General features: G+C 39.5%; 1 protein-coding gene across 1 annotated transcript in view; it reads right to left on the bottom strand.

The window, feature by feature from the left end:
• The window catches only part of pdhx (pyruvate dehydrogenase complex component X), a 33,343-nt gene that overhangs the window by 18,779 nt on the left and 712 nt on the right, over positions 1-13,852 (bottom strand). The window contains exons 2-4 of the mRNA XM_086208328.1: positions 10,244-10,327; positions 8,241-8,341; positions 675-886 (exon numbers count right to left, since the gene is read on the bottom strand). Coding sequence (XP_086064454.1) covers positions 675-886; positions 8,241-8,341; positions 10,244-10,327 — 397 coding nt within the window. The remainder of the gene's footprint in view (positions 1-674; positions 887-8,240; positions 8,342-10,243; positions 10,328-13,852) is intronic.

Below are 13,852 nucleotides of genomic sequence, written 5' to 3'. Positions count from 1 at the left end.
AAATGGATGGCTGGATGGACAAACAGAGCTGTTTCTAAAAGACAGAGAAAACAGACTGGTCCTGCATTGTCTTTCTTTGACTTCTGAAAAGGCAAATCAAAATCAAAAGACTAACAAAGAGAAATTATGTTCTGTTCATAGTAGGATTGAGCTAATGGTCACTTTTATTGTCCGTCACCACTGAGCCCTTAGCCACCATAGTACCATCATAGAAATAGAGTTTTAAGACTACAAATATCTCAGTTCTAGTCATCTACAGAATTAAAAATCACTATGGATTAAAAGAAACTATCCACTTTCTGCTAAAAGCCATGCCGTTTTAATAGAAAAAAATGTATAAACTAACTTGCATTAAACTTGATGATAAGATTAAAATACTCACTATTCGAGCTCATCTTTTACTGGCAAAGTGATCAGTTTTTAGGCTTGAAACAGGACTAATATTATTTATAGATTGTAAATTGAAAGCATTTATTTTAGCATAGCAGGTAGTGTTGCCTCATTCACTTTCACATGCTGATGATGGAGGCTGCTGTTCAGTGTCCACCAGCTAAACAGGAGCAATTGGGAGTTCAGTGTCTTACTCTGATAACTAGATGACCACGCTACATCTAGAGCCATGGCGCACACCGCCTCTCACAACTATGTGTGTATTGAATGTTCACAACACTTACGTTCCTGAGGTGGCTGCCTGTGGTGGAGGGGGTGGATGTGGTGCAGCAGGGGGGGCAACTGGAGATGGAGGTTCAGGTGAAGCCTGCTGAACAGCTGCAGATGGAGCAGGAGGATCTGGAGGGGGAATGTCAACCTGCTTCCAGTCCTGTCCTTCCTCCACCATGACGGCAATGAGAGTGCCCAAGGGCACGTTACGACTGCCCTCTTCCATCTGCAATGTTGACAGGAGAGGCACTTATTGATGAAATCAGTGACATTCGCAAAACATAGTCACTTCCTCATGAGGTTACGCGAGACTGCTTGAGTTAGGGTCTCCTCTAATGTATAATTATGAAGCAAAGAACAGAGGAACAGTTGATTTTAAATTGGTAACCAGTCCTTTAGATGACGCTTACTGGTGAGCACTGCCATCACTCAACTTTCTTGCTGAGTTAACTTGACTAAATACTCATGTACGATGTGCAAGAGACAGTACGGCACGGTGGTGCAGTGGTCAGCACTGTCGCCTCACAGCAAGAAGGTTTCGGGTTTGTGCCCTGGCTCGAGCACAGGATCTTTCTGTGTGGAGTCTGCATGTTCTCCCTGTGCCTGTGTGGGTTCTCTCTGGTACTCCAGCTTCCTTCCACAGTCCAAAGACATGCAAATGGGGACTCGGCTATTTGGATACTCTAAATTGACCGTAGGTGTGACTGTGAGTGTAAATGGTTGTCGGTCCATATGTGCTGGCCCTGTGATGGACTGGTGACCTGTCTGGGGTGAACCCCATTTCACACCTGAAGGCTGCTGGGATAGGCTCCAGCCCCCCTGCAATCCTTTACAGGATAAGCAGAAGAAAATGGATGGATGGATGGATGTGCAATGATGCAGATTTTAGTCTCTCAATCACTGATACACTGTTAGGGAGTAATCCAAATTCACTACCAACATTTTACTACTCTCTCCAAGCTCTATGAGGCATTGTCCCTCCTTCAGTCAATAATGATCAGTCTAAATGACGGGCAAGGCACAAAATACTGAGATGGGCTGCTGCACTTCATCTATTCTCAATCTTCCCTCTGCATCAATTTAGTGAGACATCTACAAAAGCTGTAGCTCAGTACAAGAGGAGAGGATGAGGAAGAGAAACTGTAGATCTAGCCAAAGAGAAAAAATACATGCCATTCTTTAATCATCTACATTATCAAAGCAAAAAGATGCTGAAGTGTGGTTTTTGACGAGTAACTGACAGAGCCATATGGAGACGGACGTATCAGCACACTTTATTCTAGCACCCTTGAAAAATCAAAAGCAGCACTCAAATAATCAGATCAATTTTCAACTGAAAATAACAACAGAACACTCAAGCACCTGTGCTCACTGGTAGAGACCGCTTCACCTCAACAGTTCTTTTAAGTGCTACTTTATTGCGATGCAGAGCTAATTGTCCTGTACCAAGGTTACAGAAAATCACACATTAGTAGCTGAGTGGTCCTCATGAATTGATGTACTGTAATAATCACTCTTCTGCCTACAGCTCTACATCACAGTCCAAGTATTAATAAATAGTGGGACTGCAACTCATGATTAATTTCATCACTGATTAATCTGCAATTATTTTCATGATTGATGAATTGCTTAGTAAAGTTTGTGATAAAATTAAAGAAGAAATTCTCAAATTCCCAGGATCCAAAGTAGAATCGTCAAAAAACCAAAGCCTCTTAATTTCTGGCATAAATGACAAAAAAGCAAGGGTACACCTTTATACTTGAAATAAGTAAATGTTTGACATGTTGGCTTGAAAAATGACTAAGATGATGATGATCAATAAATTCCATCCATTTTCTACTGCTCATTCTGTTAAGGGTTGCAGGGTCAGTCCATTGCAGGGCACACGCATATAGACAGACAACCATTCACACTCACAGCCACACCTATCGTCAATTTAGAGCATCAATAATACCCTTTTCACACTGAAAAACGTTTGACACCCGTGTTTGCTCTGCATTAGGGTGCATTCAAGCTTCGCTGTGAGGGCTGCGTGCCTGTGTTTTTCTATCTCTTACGCCATGGCGCTGACCACGTCTTCATTTCACGTAAACGTGCGATGGAACACAGAGGTAAACAAACGACAACGTGGACGTCGCCGACTCGAATGTTAGCGTTGTCGATGCCTGCATCGCAATGTTGTCTCTTTTGGAAAGCATACAAACTCGGCACAGATTGGAAAATGTCTGAGCGCTAATGTAGCGAAGGAGGGTGGAGTTTTTGGCTAGTCTGGAAGGAAGCCGAAGAAGCTACAGGCGAAGCCTGACAGGCGGCACAGTGACAAAATCAGGATGCGACAGGAAGGGACAGGAAGGTTGCGTGAAACCTGAGACGACACGGGTTGCCTTTTCCACACTGCAGGCGAGCCAAGCCAAGCCGCTAAACACCCGGGTCGCTTGGCGAGTCGGTCGACGTGGGTCGAAATTTTGAGTCAATCTTTTCAGAGTGTCGATAAACCCGTGTTGACCCACGTTTTTGGTGTAGTGTGAAAGGTGCTTTAGCCTAGTCCCCTCTTGATGTCTTTGGACTGTGGGAGGAAGGAGGAAGATCTGGAGAGAACCCAAGCAGGCACAGGGAGAACATGCAAACTCCACACAGAAAGATCCCGTGCCTGAGCTGGGGTTCGAACCCGAAACCTTATCGCTGTGAGACGACAGTGCTAACCACTGTGCTACCTGATCAATAAATTGCTTTTGGAAATTTTTTGATCATGTTGATCTAATGAAATAACTACTGCAGGTAATTTAAGTCATAGGTCATAAACATGAGTCAGTATGAATCCCTAGTGCAGCCGTGCAATGTCCTGCATCTAGTATGCAGCAATGATATGGCAGGTCATCTGATCTTGAATAACAATAGTGATGTTTAGTCAAGAATAAACCTGATAGGTCATTTTATTTGTAATTTTCTGTACAAGTTAATGTTTGAGAGTCATGATGTGTATTCTCTTGCTGCTCATGCAAGGTGTTCTCCTGGCTCGTGGGAGGTGATGGATGAGAGTCGGCTTAAGGGGCTGAGCAGGGAAATCTCTACCTTTGTAAATTTCCACAGGGATTTTCCACATGGTAGAGACACAATAGGTTTCTCACATAAACAGTGTTATGACACAAGCAACTATGCATTTTAAGAGTCAATGTGACATCTGTGCCTGATGCTAAATACAAAAAATATCAATTTTTATTTATGAGTGCTTTCCACAGTTCTTCATAACCTTGTGAACTAAACCCTGTTTTGCAGATGGCTCTCTATGTTCAGGTTTTTTTTTTTTGCATCAACTCCCCCTCCCCCCTCTCAGGGTCAACAACCACAAATGAACTCCTGTAGGAAATGCTGTCAATTATTTATCTTACCCTTGTCATTGTGTAGAGCAGTGCTACTGTAAACAGCCTAATGGGAAACATATCTGTCAAAATGCAAATGCAACTGCAACTGATGACCAATTAGTGTTCGAGAGGGATTCTAAAGAAGGTGAACATTTACAATTTTTATGGTAAACAAGAAAATTCCTTAGAGGAGATGTGCTACATATGCAAGGCTAGTGCAATTCTCACACAAGTACTTGTTTTTTTATTTATAATGGCAAAATGTTTTCCACATTGTAACAGTAAATAGACAGTACATGATACACACACACATTAACATATGCCTTGTGGTGTGGAGCTCAACACTGCCATCAAATGCATAAATCTATAGGAAATGTAAATGAAGCATGTATCATAAGCATTTTTTCAGATATCTTCTAAATATGGTTTCAGTCCTGCACAAATGTATTGTCAGAAGATAACATAGAGGTGTGATCTTTATAGTGACCATGTCATATTACAGTAATATAATGCTGCTCTTATTCCTCTAACAGTTCATTTAAGGCCTTCTCTCACAATATGGAGTTTAAACTGACCAGGTGGGAAACTCCAGCTAGCTTGTAGTTCTGCTTTCAGGTACTAGAATCTTGCTTAAAATTCTCCTTGTAGGACAAATATGATTGTGAGCTAATGAGAGAAAAATAGGATGTGTAACAACTGCTAGTCACTCAGAAGCTAAAACTTTGCTAAATCTAATGTACCGTGCCTAAGCATGGTGGGCCCCTCTTCTCACTCACCTGCTGGCCCGCACTTACAGTACTAGTCAAAAGTTTGGAAACCCTTCTCATTCAATGTTTTTTCTTTATTTTTATTACTTTCTACATTGTAAATACATACTGAAGACATCAAATATATGAAGCAAGATATATGGAATTAGGTAAAAAAGAAAAAACATGTTAAATAGCTCTATATATGTTTTATATTTTAGTTTCCTCAAAGTAGCCACCCTTTGGTTTGTTGACAGCACTACCAACCCTTGGCCTTCTCTCAATGAGCTTCATGATGTCATCACCTAAAATGGTCTTCACTTCACAGGTTTGCATTGTCAGGGTTCATTTGTGGAATTTTGCCTTCTTATGGGGGTTGGGACCATCAGTTGTGTAGTGCAGACGTCAGGTTGGTACACAGCTGACAGCAGAGACAGAATTCATGTTATGGCAAGAACCAATCAGCTCAGTAAAGAGAAATGACAGTCCATCATAACTTAAAGAACTGAAGGTCAGTCAGTCTGGAAAATCGCAAAAACTTTGAATGTTTCCTTGAGTGCAGTCGCAAAAACTATCAAGCACTACGACAAAACTGGCTCACATGAGGACCACCCCAGGAAAGGAAGACCAATCCAGATGGTTTGGGATGAGATGGACCGCAGAGTGAAGGCAAAAGGGCCAACAAATGCTGAGCATCTCAGGGAACTCCTTCAAGACTGTTGGAAAACCATTTCAATAGACGACCTCATGAAGCTCATTGAGAGAATGCCAAGAGTGTGCAAAGAAGTAATCAAAGCAAAGGGTGGCTATTGTGAAGAATCTAGAATATAAAACATGGTGTGTTATTATGTATATATGTATTTTACCACTTCTATAAACAGATGGCTCTGCTGCTTAGCATAACGACAGTCTATCTTTTGCATTCAGAACTTTGTGGGATCAGACATGAACAAAACATTTCACTAATTAAATTTACTGCAAGTTGTTGGTTACTGGATACTCATCTTTAATGTGAATGGTGTAATACTGTGGCATCACTGGCTTGTCAAATCCCCACAATCTATTTGTGTAGATAAACCTTATCATGGCCATAAAGTACAACAGAAGACTAACTAAAAAAACTTTAAATCCAAGTCATGAGTTTAGTTATTTGGTGCATACTGTGTGCTCAACTTTCTTTTCCATATTTTTGACTGCACTCTACTTTCTCCAACGCCAATGTGACATAAAACCTGTCATCTTAATTCCAACCATTTTCCTCCATGCACTACAAAGTACATGCAGCTTTTCTAAAATGGCCATCCATAAGAAACTCTTCAGGGGACTAAAAGCTCCAAGGCATTTTGCCCGTTTTGACCTTAAAATGCTACTAGGTAAGAAAGTGACTTATATCATCAAATGATTTCAAGGACACACAGCTCTTGGTGTAAACTGATCCTCTGGATGATTGCATGGGAACATGAAGAGAGGAGGGGGAAAGGAATGATCAATTGTAAACTAGGCAGTTAGCACAACGGAATGCTTAATATCTTCGTCAATGTATCCATCTTTATTTCTATCAAATCATATCTGCACTTCTGAAATTTCAAATTGTACACTGAACCATCTATCATGTGATGTACCTACAAAAATCCATTTCTCAACAGGTCTTCTCCATTCCCATCAGAGTAGCGTTCTTCTTCACATACAGAGATGAGCTGTGTACATATCCGTAGCTTCCAATAAAATATGTGCGTCTATGTGTCTGGCTATGACTGATTGCACCCAGGACTGACTTTAAAGATTAAAATCCTTTGGATAGTCATCTGTGTTCACAGAGCACGTGATCTCACCCCCAGCCTCCACTTCCCAATAAGAGTGGCATCTATCCCCTGTTCTCTTTCTCCCAAGAACCATGTTCAGAAATTGGAAGAGGTCCATACTGGTAGTTGACCCCTATTCAAAACCCCCTTTGGAGAGCATAAAGGTTCCACAATAATCCTTGCCTATCTAGGCATGTTGCACAAGCGGCCAATTATTGTAGTGTCTAATTCAGAAACCTATTGGTTGTTTGGAAAGTCACAATCCCACCACTGAGGGCTAATACAATCTCAGAGGTAGATAAAGTGGATGCCATATTTACAATGTCATGTCGGGGGAGGGGCTGCATGTAAAAAAAACACATTGCTACTAGTTGCTGTTTTTCTTATCAACTGCTCTATCACAGAATAGGAGAGCTTTGGGGCTTGTCTAATACGGACCATCTTTCGCTGCCTGTATCAGCTCTGAAGCCCCTACCCCCCAATTCTTGTGTGGTTGCTATGGAAACTACCTCATCTCCACAATAGCTAAGACAAAGATGGAGTAAGGGAATGTGGAAGAATGTAAGCAAGCAGTGAGAGAAGGGTCAAAAAAATGAAATACCAGCCTAGGGTTCTCCCTGCAGTCAATATGTGTTTTTGTCCTTGTTCCCACAGTTGAATGTAGAGATTCCCTGAGCAGAATCATGAATGTGTAAAAAGGTCTTTTTTACACTCTTCGGTGAGAGTATTATCTTTTTCCTTCAAGCAATCTTTAATTGTTAATCATGGAGAAGAAAAGGTATTTAGAGGATTTTAAACTTTCACAGGTAGACAATAGTGTAAAGAAAAGGGTGAAGCAATTTTGAACTTTGACGTCAGAGTTTCCATGTAGGTAAGCCCCACATAGGGAGGGGGATACCAGTTGAAATTTTTTGACTACAAAGTCTGAAATTCCAACCTCCTATTACATAAATCCAGCTCAACTCGAGTATCCCCAAAGTTATGCACATAGTACTCTCCATGATAAGGAGAAAGGATTTGCTCGTTGTGATTTTTTTAGGAAAATAAACACGCAGCAGCAACTCACTGCCAGGTTGGGAACCGAAGAGACAGAAGGAAAAAAGGGAACCGAGAAAACACAGAAGCTATATGTGATGATCTCTTTGAACTTCATAAATTATATACAGATTTCTCACAGATGGCTCAAAATGCAACACACAATAAAACCTATTCATATATGTGTGTGGTGTGTGTGGTGTGTGTGTCTGGGGGAGGGTCCTAATGAAAGACAGTTTATTGCTTTGTCTTTAGCAGCCTATTAAAAATTCAAACAACAAGCAGCACTGGGGGGGGGGAGGGGGAGGGGGAAGAGTATTTGTCACTGAAGACACCTTGTCAAATCACTGCTTTCACTGCACAAGAAAGGCAGATTTAACAAGCGAAGCCAATTAGAACACTCTCCTACTGCACTGTATGTGTGAGTCTAAATTGTGAAGCTGTCATAACTCATTTCATTTCCAGGACCTCAACTACAAATCACTGATGAAACACAGTTTGAAGGCACAACAACAGACTGACTGAAAAACACCATCAAAAAAACAATCTGTGGTAAGTATAGTCACATACCAGCAGTTCTATAAACAAGTATCAGTCTTAATCATTTACAGAGGAATAAATATTTGCTCACTCACCAAGATCTTTGCCAAGATACCATCTTCATTCGATTCCATGGTAACGATGGCCTTATCCGTCTCAATTTCACAAAGGGCATCGCCTGCTGCCACTAGCTCACCTGCAAAAGTGGAAAATGAGTATTTACTTGGCATTTTAAGCACCCAGTCTCTAAACTATCTTTTCATTAATAATTTGGGTTAAAAGTCCATTGTGTAGAAAAAATGCATGAATTGCAGTTAGTAGCACAATTTTCTAGGGCTTTGTAAACACATAGTGAGAACAAATCACATTAAAATGAATGCCACTGAAGAGACAAAAAGACTATGCAAAAAATATCGGCTCAGCGTTGGCCAACTTATCAAATGAAAAGCGTAATCAATGTTTAATGTGAAAGACCATGAGATAATGCAGCATGGTTGATAGAAGCTGAGATCTTTTCCTTTCCCTTGAATCCCAGCGCATCCCAATGTTCCACCATGAGAGCACTGGAATATATTAGCATGTGCTTATGAAAAAGGATAGCAATTAGGAGCCCCTCAGTTCTTCCATGCCCATATATACATTTTGCACATCATCAGTTTGACTTCTAATGGACAAGTGGCTTTAACTGTCTCCTTGGACTAAAAAGGACAGAAAGAAGATGACCTATTCATCGTCAGTAGTAAGGCTAATTAAGAAATGTATAGTTAAAGTGTTTTGTTTCTATCCTTTAACCCTTGTAGTCAATCACTTTCATAGAGACAGCCAAAACGGCATGTCTATCTGTTAAGACGTGTGTAGAGGTAATGAGATAAAGGTCACGAGTTATCCACTCATTACATTTGATCATGTTTCCATCTTGTTGCAGTTGTGTATCAACTTAGAATGCTGAAAATAAAAAAAATAAAATAAAATACCAAAATGAAACTAAAAATATTTATCCTGAAAGAGAAACTGAAAGGTTAGCTTGACAGAGGGTAGAAAGATGTTTGAGAAGTGGAAGAAAGAGAAAGAGAGGGTCAAGGGAGGGCTGGGTGGGTGAGGGGGAAGGTTGAAAGACCAGAGGGAGTATTGACGTCAGGGGCCCCTGAGAGCAAAGAGTAGTGGAGACGAGATTGGAATTGGATGAGATTTTAACACTGTATGACCCCAGGGGTTAGGTGTGATGTATAATATTAAAGATTAAACAGGCGACCCGCAGCTTTTCACCTACGCTGCAACAGAAAGCAATGGACAAAATAGCAAACAAGAGAGACTGCATGGTGGAGGTATGCTGAACAAACACAATCTACAATCATAAACATCATTAACAAAAACTTGTCACCATTACTTTTATGTTGAGTAGAACTGAAGAAAAAAGAAACCAAGGCTTTGGTCAAACATTCCAAACAGAAGCCCGTCCAAGAAGCTGCTTGTTACTGTAAATACAATAACAAAACAAAGTCTTTCTGATGAATTTAGGAAAAGCAATCTGTCTGGCAAATGCGTGAAAGGCACAAAACACAGATGTGCTGTTCCTATCGCTCAGGACGCTGAGACTTTATCTCCCTCTTTCCTTCACCTTAAGTCACGGGAGCACATGGCAACACGATAAGCCGACCAATCAGAATTCAGCCCGCTGCCTCATGATGAACGAGCATGTGGCTGGAGCGCCTGGCTGTGTGGAGTTGCTAAGCAGTAATGAATAGTGACTGCCGTGTTTCCTCAAGCCAATTAGCTACCAGAGGCCCTCAGGTGCAAAAGAGCTCAGGCCTCAGATTTATAGAGCAGCATGATGTAACTGAGAAAATGGCTAGGGCATTCCATTGATGCAATGTTGTAGGGACAGAAGATGTCATTGTGACAACTGTGAATTTGAACTGGGAGACAGATTCAAATCTAGGGTGGACAGAAAGTGGGAAATGATTAGATAGTCACTTAAGGTATTGCATCCCTTTGTATGCCACATGAATACACAGAACAGTTGAGGAATTTTGATTAAAAAAGGTTAATTAAAAGAGAGAGCATGATAATTCAACGATGAGCGATGTGTTTCTTTTACCTTCCCTCTTCAGCCATTTGACAATGTTTCCCTCCTCCATGGTTGGGGAGAGAGCTGGCATTTGCACGTTGAGTGGGGTGACACCTACAGGATGGAAAGAAAAATACAAATTCGCTTAAAAAATTACCAGAAGTCATCAGTATTTAATCTGAGATTTTTCTGTACAATCATAGTCAGAAAATTCCTCAAAACCAGGTCTTCCATTTCAAGACTATATAAATAGATAAATAAAAAAAAACAAGTAGTACAGCAGCAGAGGAAGTGTTGAGCTGCAGGGAGGCCTCCGTGCGTTCAACATGTTAAAACCAGCGGCCCACTACAGGGAGTGACAACTCTTATAGAAGGATGCAGGCACGTCTGTTATGTAACTGTTGATCCTGGCTGACAGTGCACCAGAGGATGTGGAGGCATAAGACTCTTGTCAGCCTTTGAGCCACGATCAAAGCCCCCCACTGTCGCCGTTGGTACAACTCACAAGGCTGTGGTTTTACTGTCTGCCGGCAACATGCTGGACACTGGATCACCATGTTACCAGGGAAATTCCCTCTGAAGAGGAATCTCTGGCCTGCAGAGCCACTCAAGAAGCCAGCCTATTTGCTCAGTGCAACTCACAAGGCATAGCCATCTATTTAGTTTGCTTTATGAACTCAGTTAATGGCTCAGATGCTGCAGCCACTTCTGATGTATAGGAGGAAGATATGATAAAGTCACTGTGCTCTTTATCAAATAACTGTGCAGTAGCAGCAGTGCAATGCATAAAATTAAGCAGATATGGGACAAATGCTTTATTGATGAGAGGTCAACATGGAACTGAATGGCTATGGTGTCTCAGATTACCACTGTGCAGCTCAGCTGGGCAGAAAAGCATCTTGGCCAACAATGTGTCAGACTGATGGGCTACAAAAACAAAAGATTGTATCAGGTTCCACCTCTGTCAACCAAGAACAACACTCTAAGGCTATATTGGTGTCATGCACAACTATTGCGCATTTGGAGGACTGGGTCAGATTTTGGTTTGAATCCAACTGTCCAATGGTTGTGGTCCAAGCTGCCACTGCATACTTGAGAGTTGTGCCATCCACATTCTTCCCTTTACAGTCTCAGTACCTATTTCCTAATAGCTACAGTATTTCTAGTGTAACAGTATACCCTGTCACAAAGCCTGTTTTCAAGAGCATGACCATGTTTACTATTGATCTTCACAGCCACCAAAATTTAATCTGAAACACTTTAAGCGGCAGCAGGAGATTTGGATGAACGTGACAGCTGCAGAAAAGTGATTCAATTACTATGTCCACCCGAACCTCATAGGACTGATTCTAGTATGCTGTGGCATCGATGGCAAATTGAGGCCATATCCAATATAGTGTGTATAGTAAATAGTGTATAGCGTGGCTCATAAATTTAGTGTAGATTTGCTGAAGCATCTGAATTCTTAAATGAATGAGAAGAAAGAAGACAGATGAAATAAATATCAGTGTCTTCCTAATTTTTATTTTCCTTGACCTAAAGAATTCAAATAGTGAACCCAAAAACAAGGCTCTTTAACTATCTAGGATCTCTAATATTAACATTTTTTTTCCTCCATACTTTAGCACCCACTTCTGGCCCTCCAGGAAAAAGTTTGGACATCCCCTTATATTTATTCATAAAACAAACTATTAAATTTTGTGTCTCCCACTTCTAATAACACACACACACATACATACATTCACGCATACATATATATATATACAGTATATACATATATATATATATAAAAATATATACAGCATATACATATATATACACATACACACACATATATACACACATATATATTCACACACACACACTTCTATACACATATATATACATATATACACACACACTTCTATACATATACATACATATATACACAAATATATACATATGCATATATATACATATATACACACATACACACATATATATACACACACACACATATATACATATGCATATATATACATATATACACACATATATATACACACACACATATATACATATGCATATATATATACATATATACACACATATATATACACACACACATATATACATATGCATATATATATACACACATATATATACACACACACACATATATACATATGCATATATATACATATATACACATATACACACATATATACACACACACATATATACATATGCATATATATACATATATACACATATACACACATATACACACATATATATATATACACACACACACACACACACACATATACATATATATTCATTATGATGAACAGACACTGGTGTGTTCCTAAGTTGTTACTGAAAAAGTGGGTGGAATTAACTTCCAGTTGTCATAGGATTTTGATTATAATTCATTTTCAGTTCAAGTGGGTGCTTTAAAACATGTAGCTGACAATAGTTTGAGGGACTGGGACGTCAACATTCAGAGAAAATGGTCCAATTGTTTCTTCTGCTGAGAAATAGCGTGGCTATTTTTTTTAAATCAATATACTTTAAGCATTTTACCATTATTAGGTAAATTCTTTAGTATACTTTTTTTTTTACTTTGAATTATTTATGATACAAATCTTTACACATAAGCACAGAAACTTTAAAATTGAACCCTGTCTTATTAATATGACAAGTTATGAATGATAGCGAGGCCATTTTTATTTGATAAATACAAATTAATTTGAGATGCTCCTTGTTAATTTTGTGTTTTTCCCCTCCATTACTGCTTGTCTGAATTCTGCATTTTATTTATTCATTTTACTTTAGTTGTATTTCATGTTTATTCACTATAAAGTTTCTCTTTGCTCAGCCAAGAGCTGATTTTTTGTTAAGATGATTGAAGTGCCTTTTTGCTGTATGAATATATTCTATTATGAACACATAATGTTGGATCTCATATGGAATCTCCTATATAGTTTTTTTAAATGCCAATGCTGCCATCTGCTGGATATTGGGCAAAATCTTCCATTAATGAGCAAGAGTAATATTCCGTCTGCACCAGTATGTAAAGATTTCTAAAACCACAAAATCTAACATGTGCATCTCCATCATTTGAGTGATTCTCAGATTTTTCCCTGACATTATATCTTACTTTTAATATTGCTGGTGTTTAGTTTGTACTGTTTATGTGTCGGTGTACAGAACAGGCAAATATTGAACTACAGTTTTCATAGATAATGCATATTTTTCTGGCTGATGTTTCGACAGATCAAAGAAGCAGCAATAATAGTGTAATTAAAAGCACCAAGTGACCAGTGATTTCTGCACTGACATCCCTAAGTATTTTTTTTAAACGCACAGAATGATATTAAACGTGTAAAACAGCATTTCAAATTTTTTGAGCAGCTCTATGGACCAGGTAATGTGTCAGTCCTGGACAGTATCTGACTAAAGCCATTTTCTACATCAATCCTACTTTTAAAACGTCATGCAGCATATCCAGATACTGCCGAGGGGGGCTCAAGATTACATGATGTGATGTGGACACTATAAATGCAATTGAGTTGCAACTGCGGTTACGGACATTCTACACATACGAACAGTAAACGGTCCCTTTTAACTACTAAAAAAATGTAATAGCAGGAAAAT

The sequence above is a fragment of the Aulostomus chinensis genome, chromosome 7, assembly GCF_037954235.1.
Source record: "Aulostomus chinensis isolate RoL2024-O1b breed Wild chromosome 7, RoL_Achi_v1.0, whole genome shotgun sequence".
Lineage (NCBI taxonomy): Eukaryota > Metazoa > Chordata > Actinopteri > Syngnathiformes > Aulostomidae > Aulostomus > Aulostomus chinensis.
This window is presented reverse-complemented; position numbering and strand designations above follow the sequence as displayed.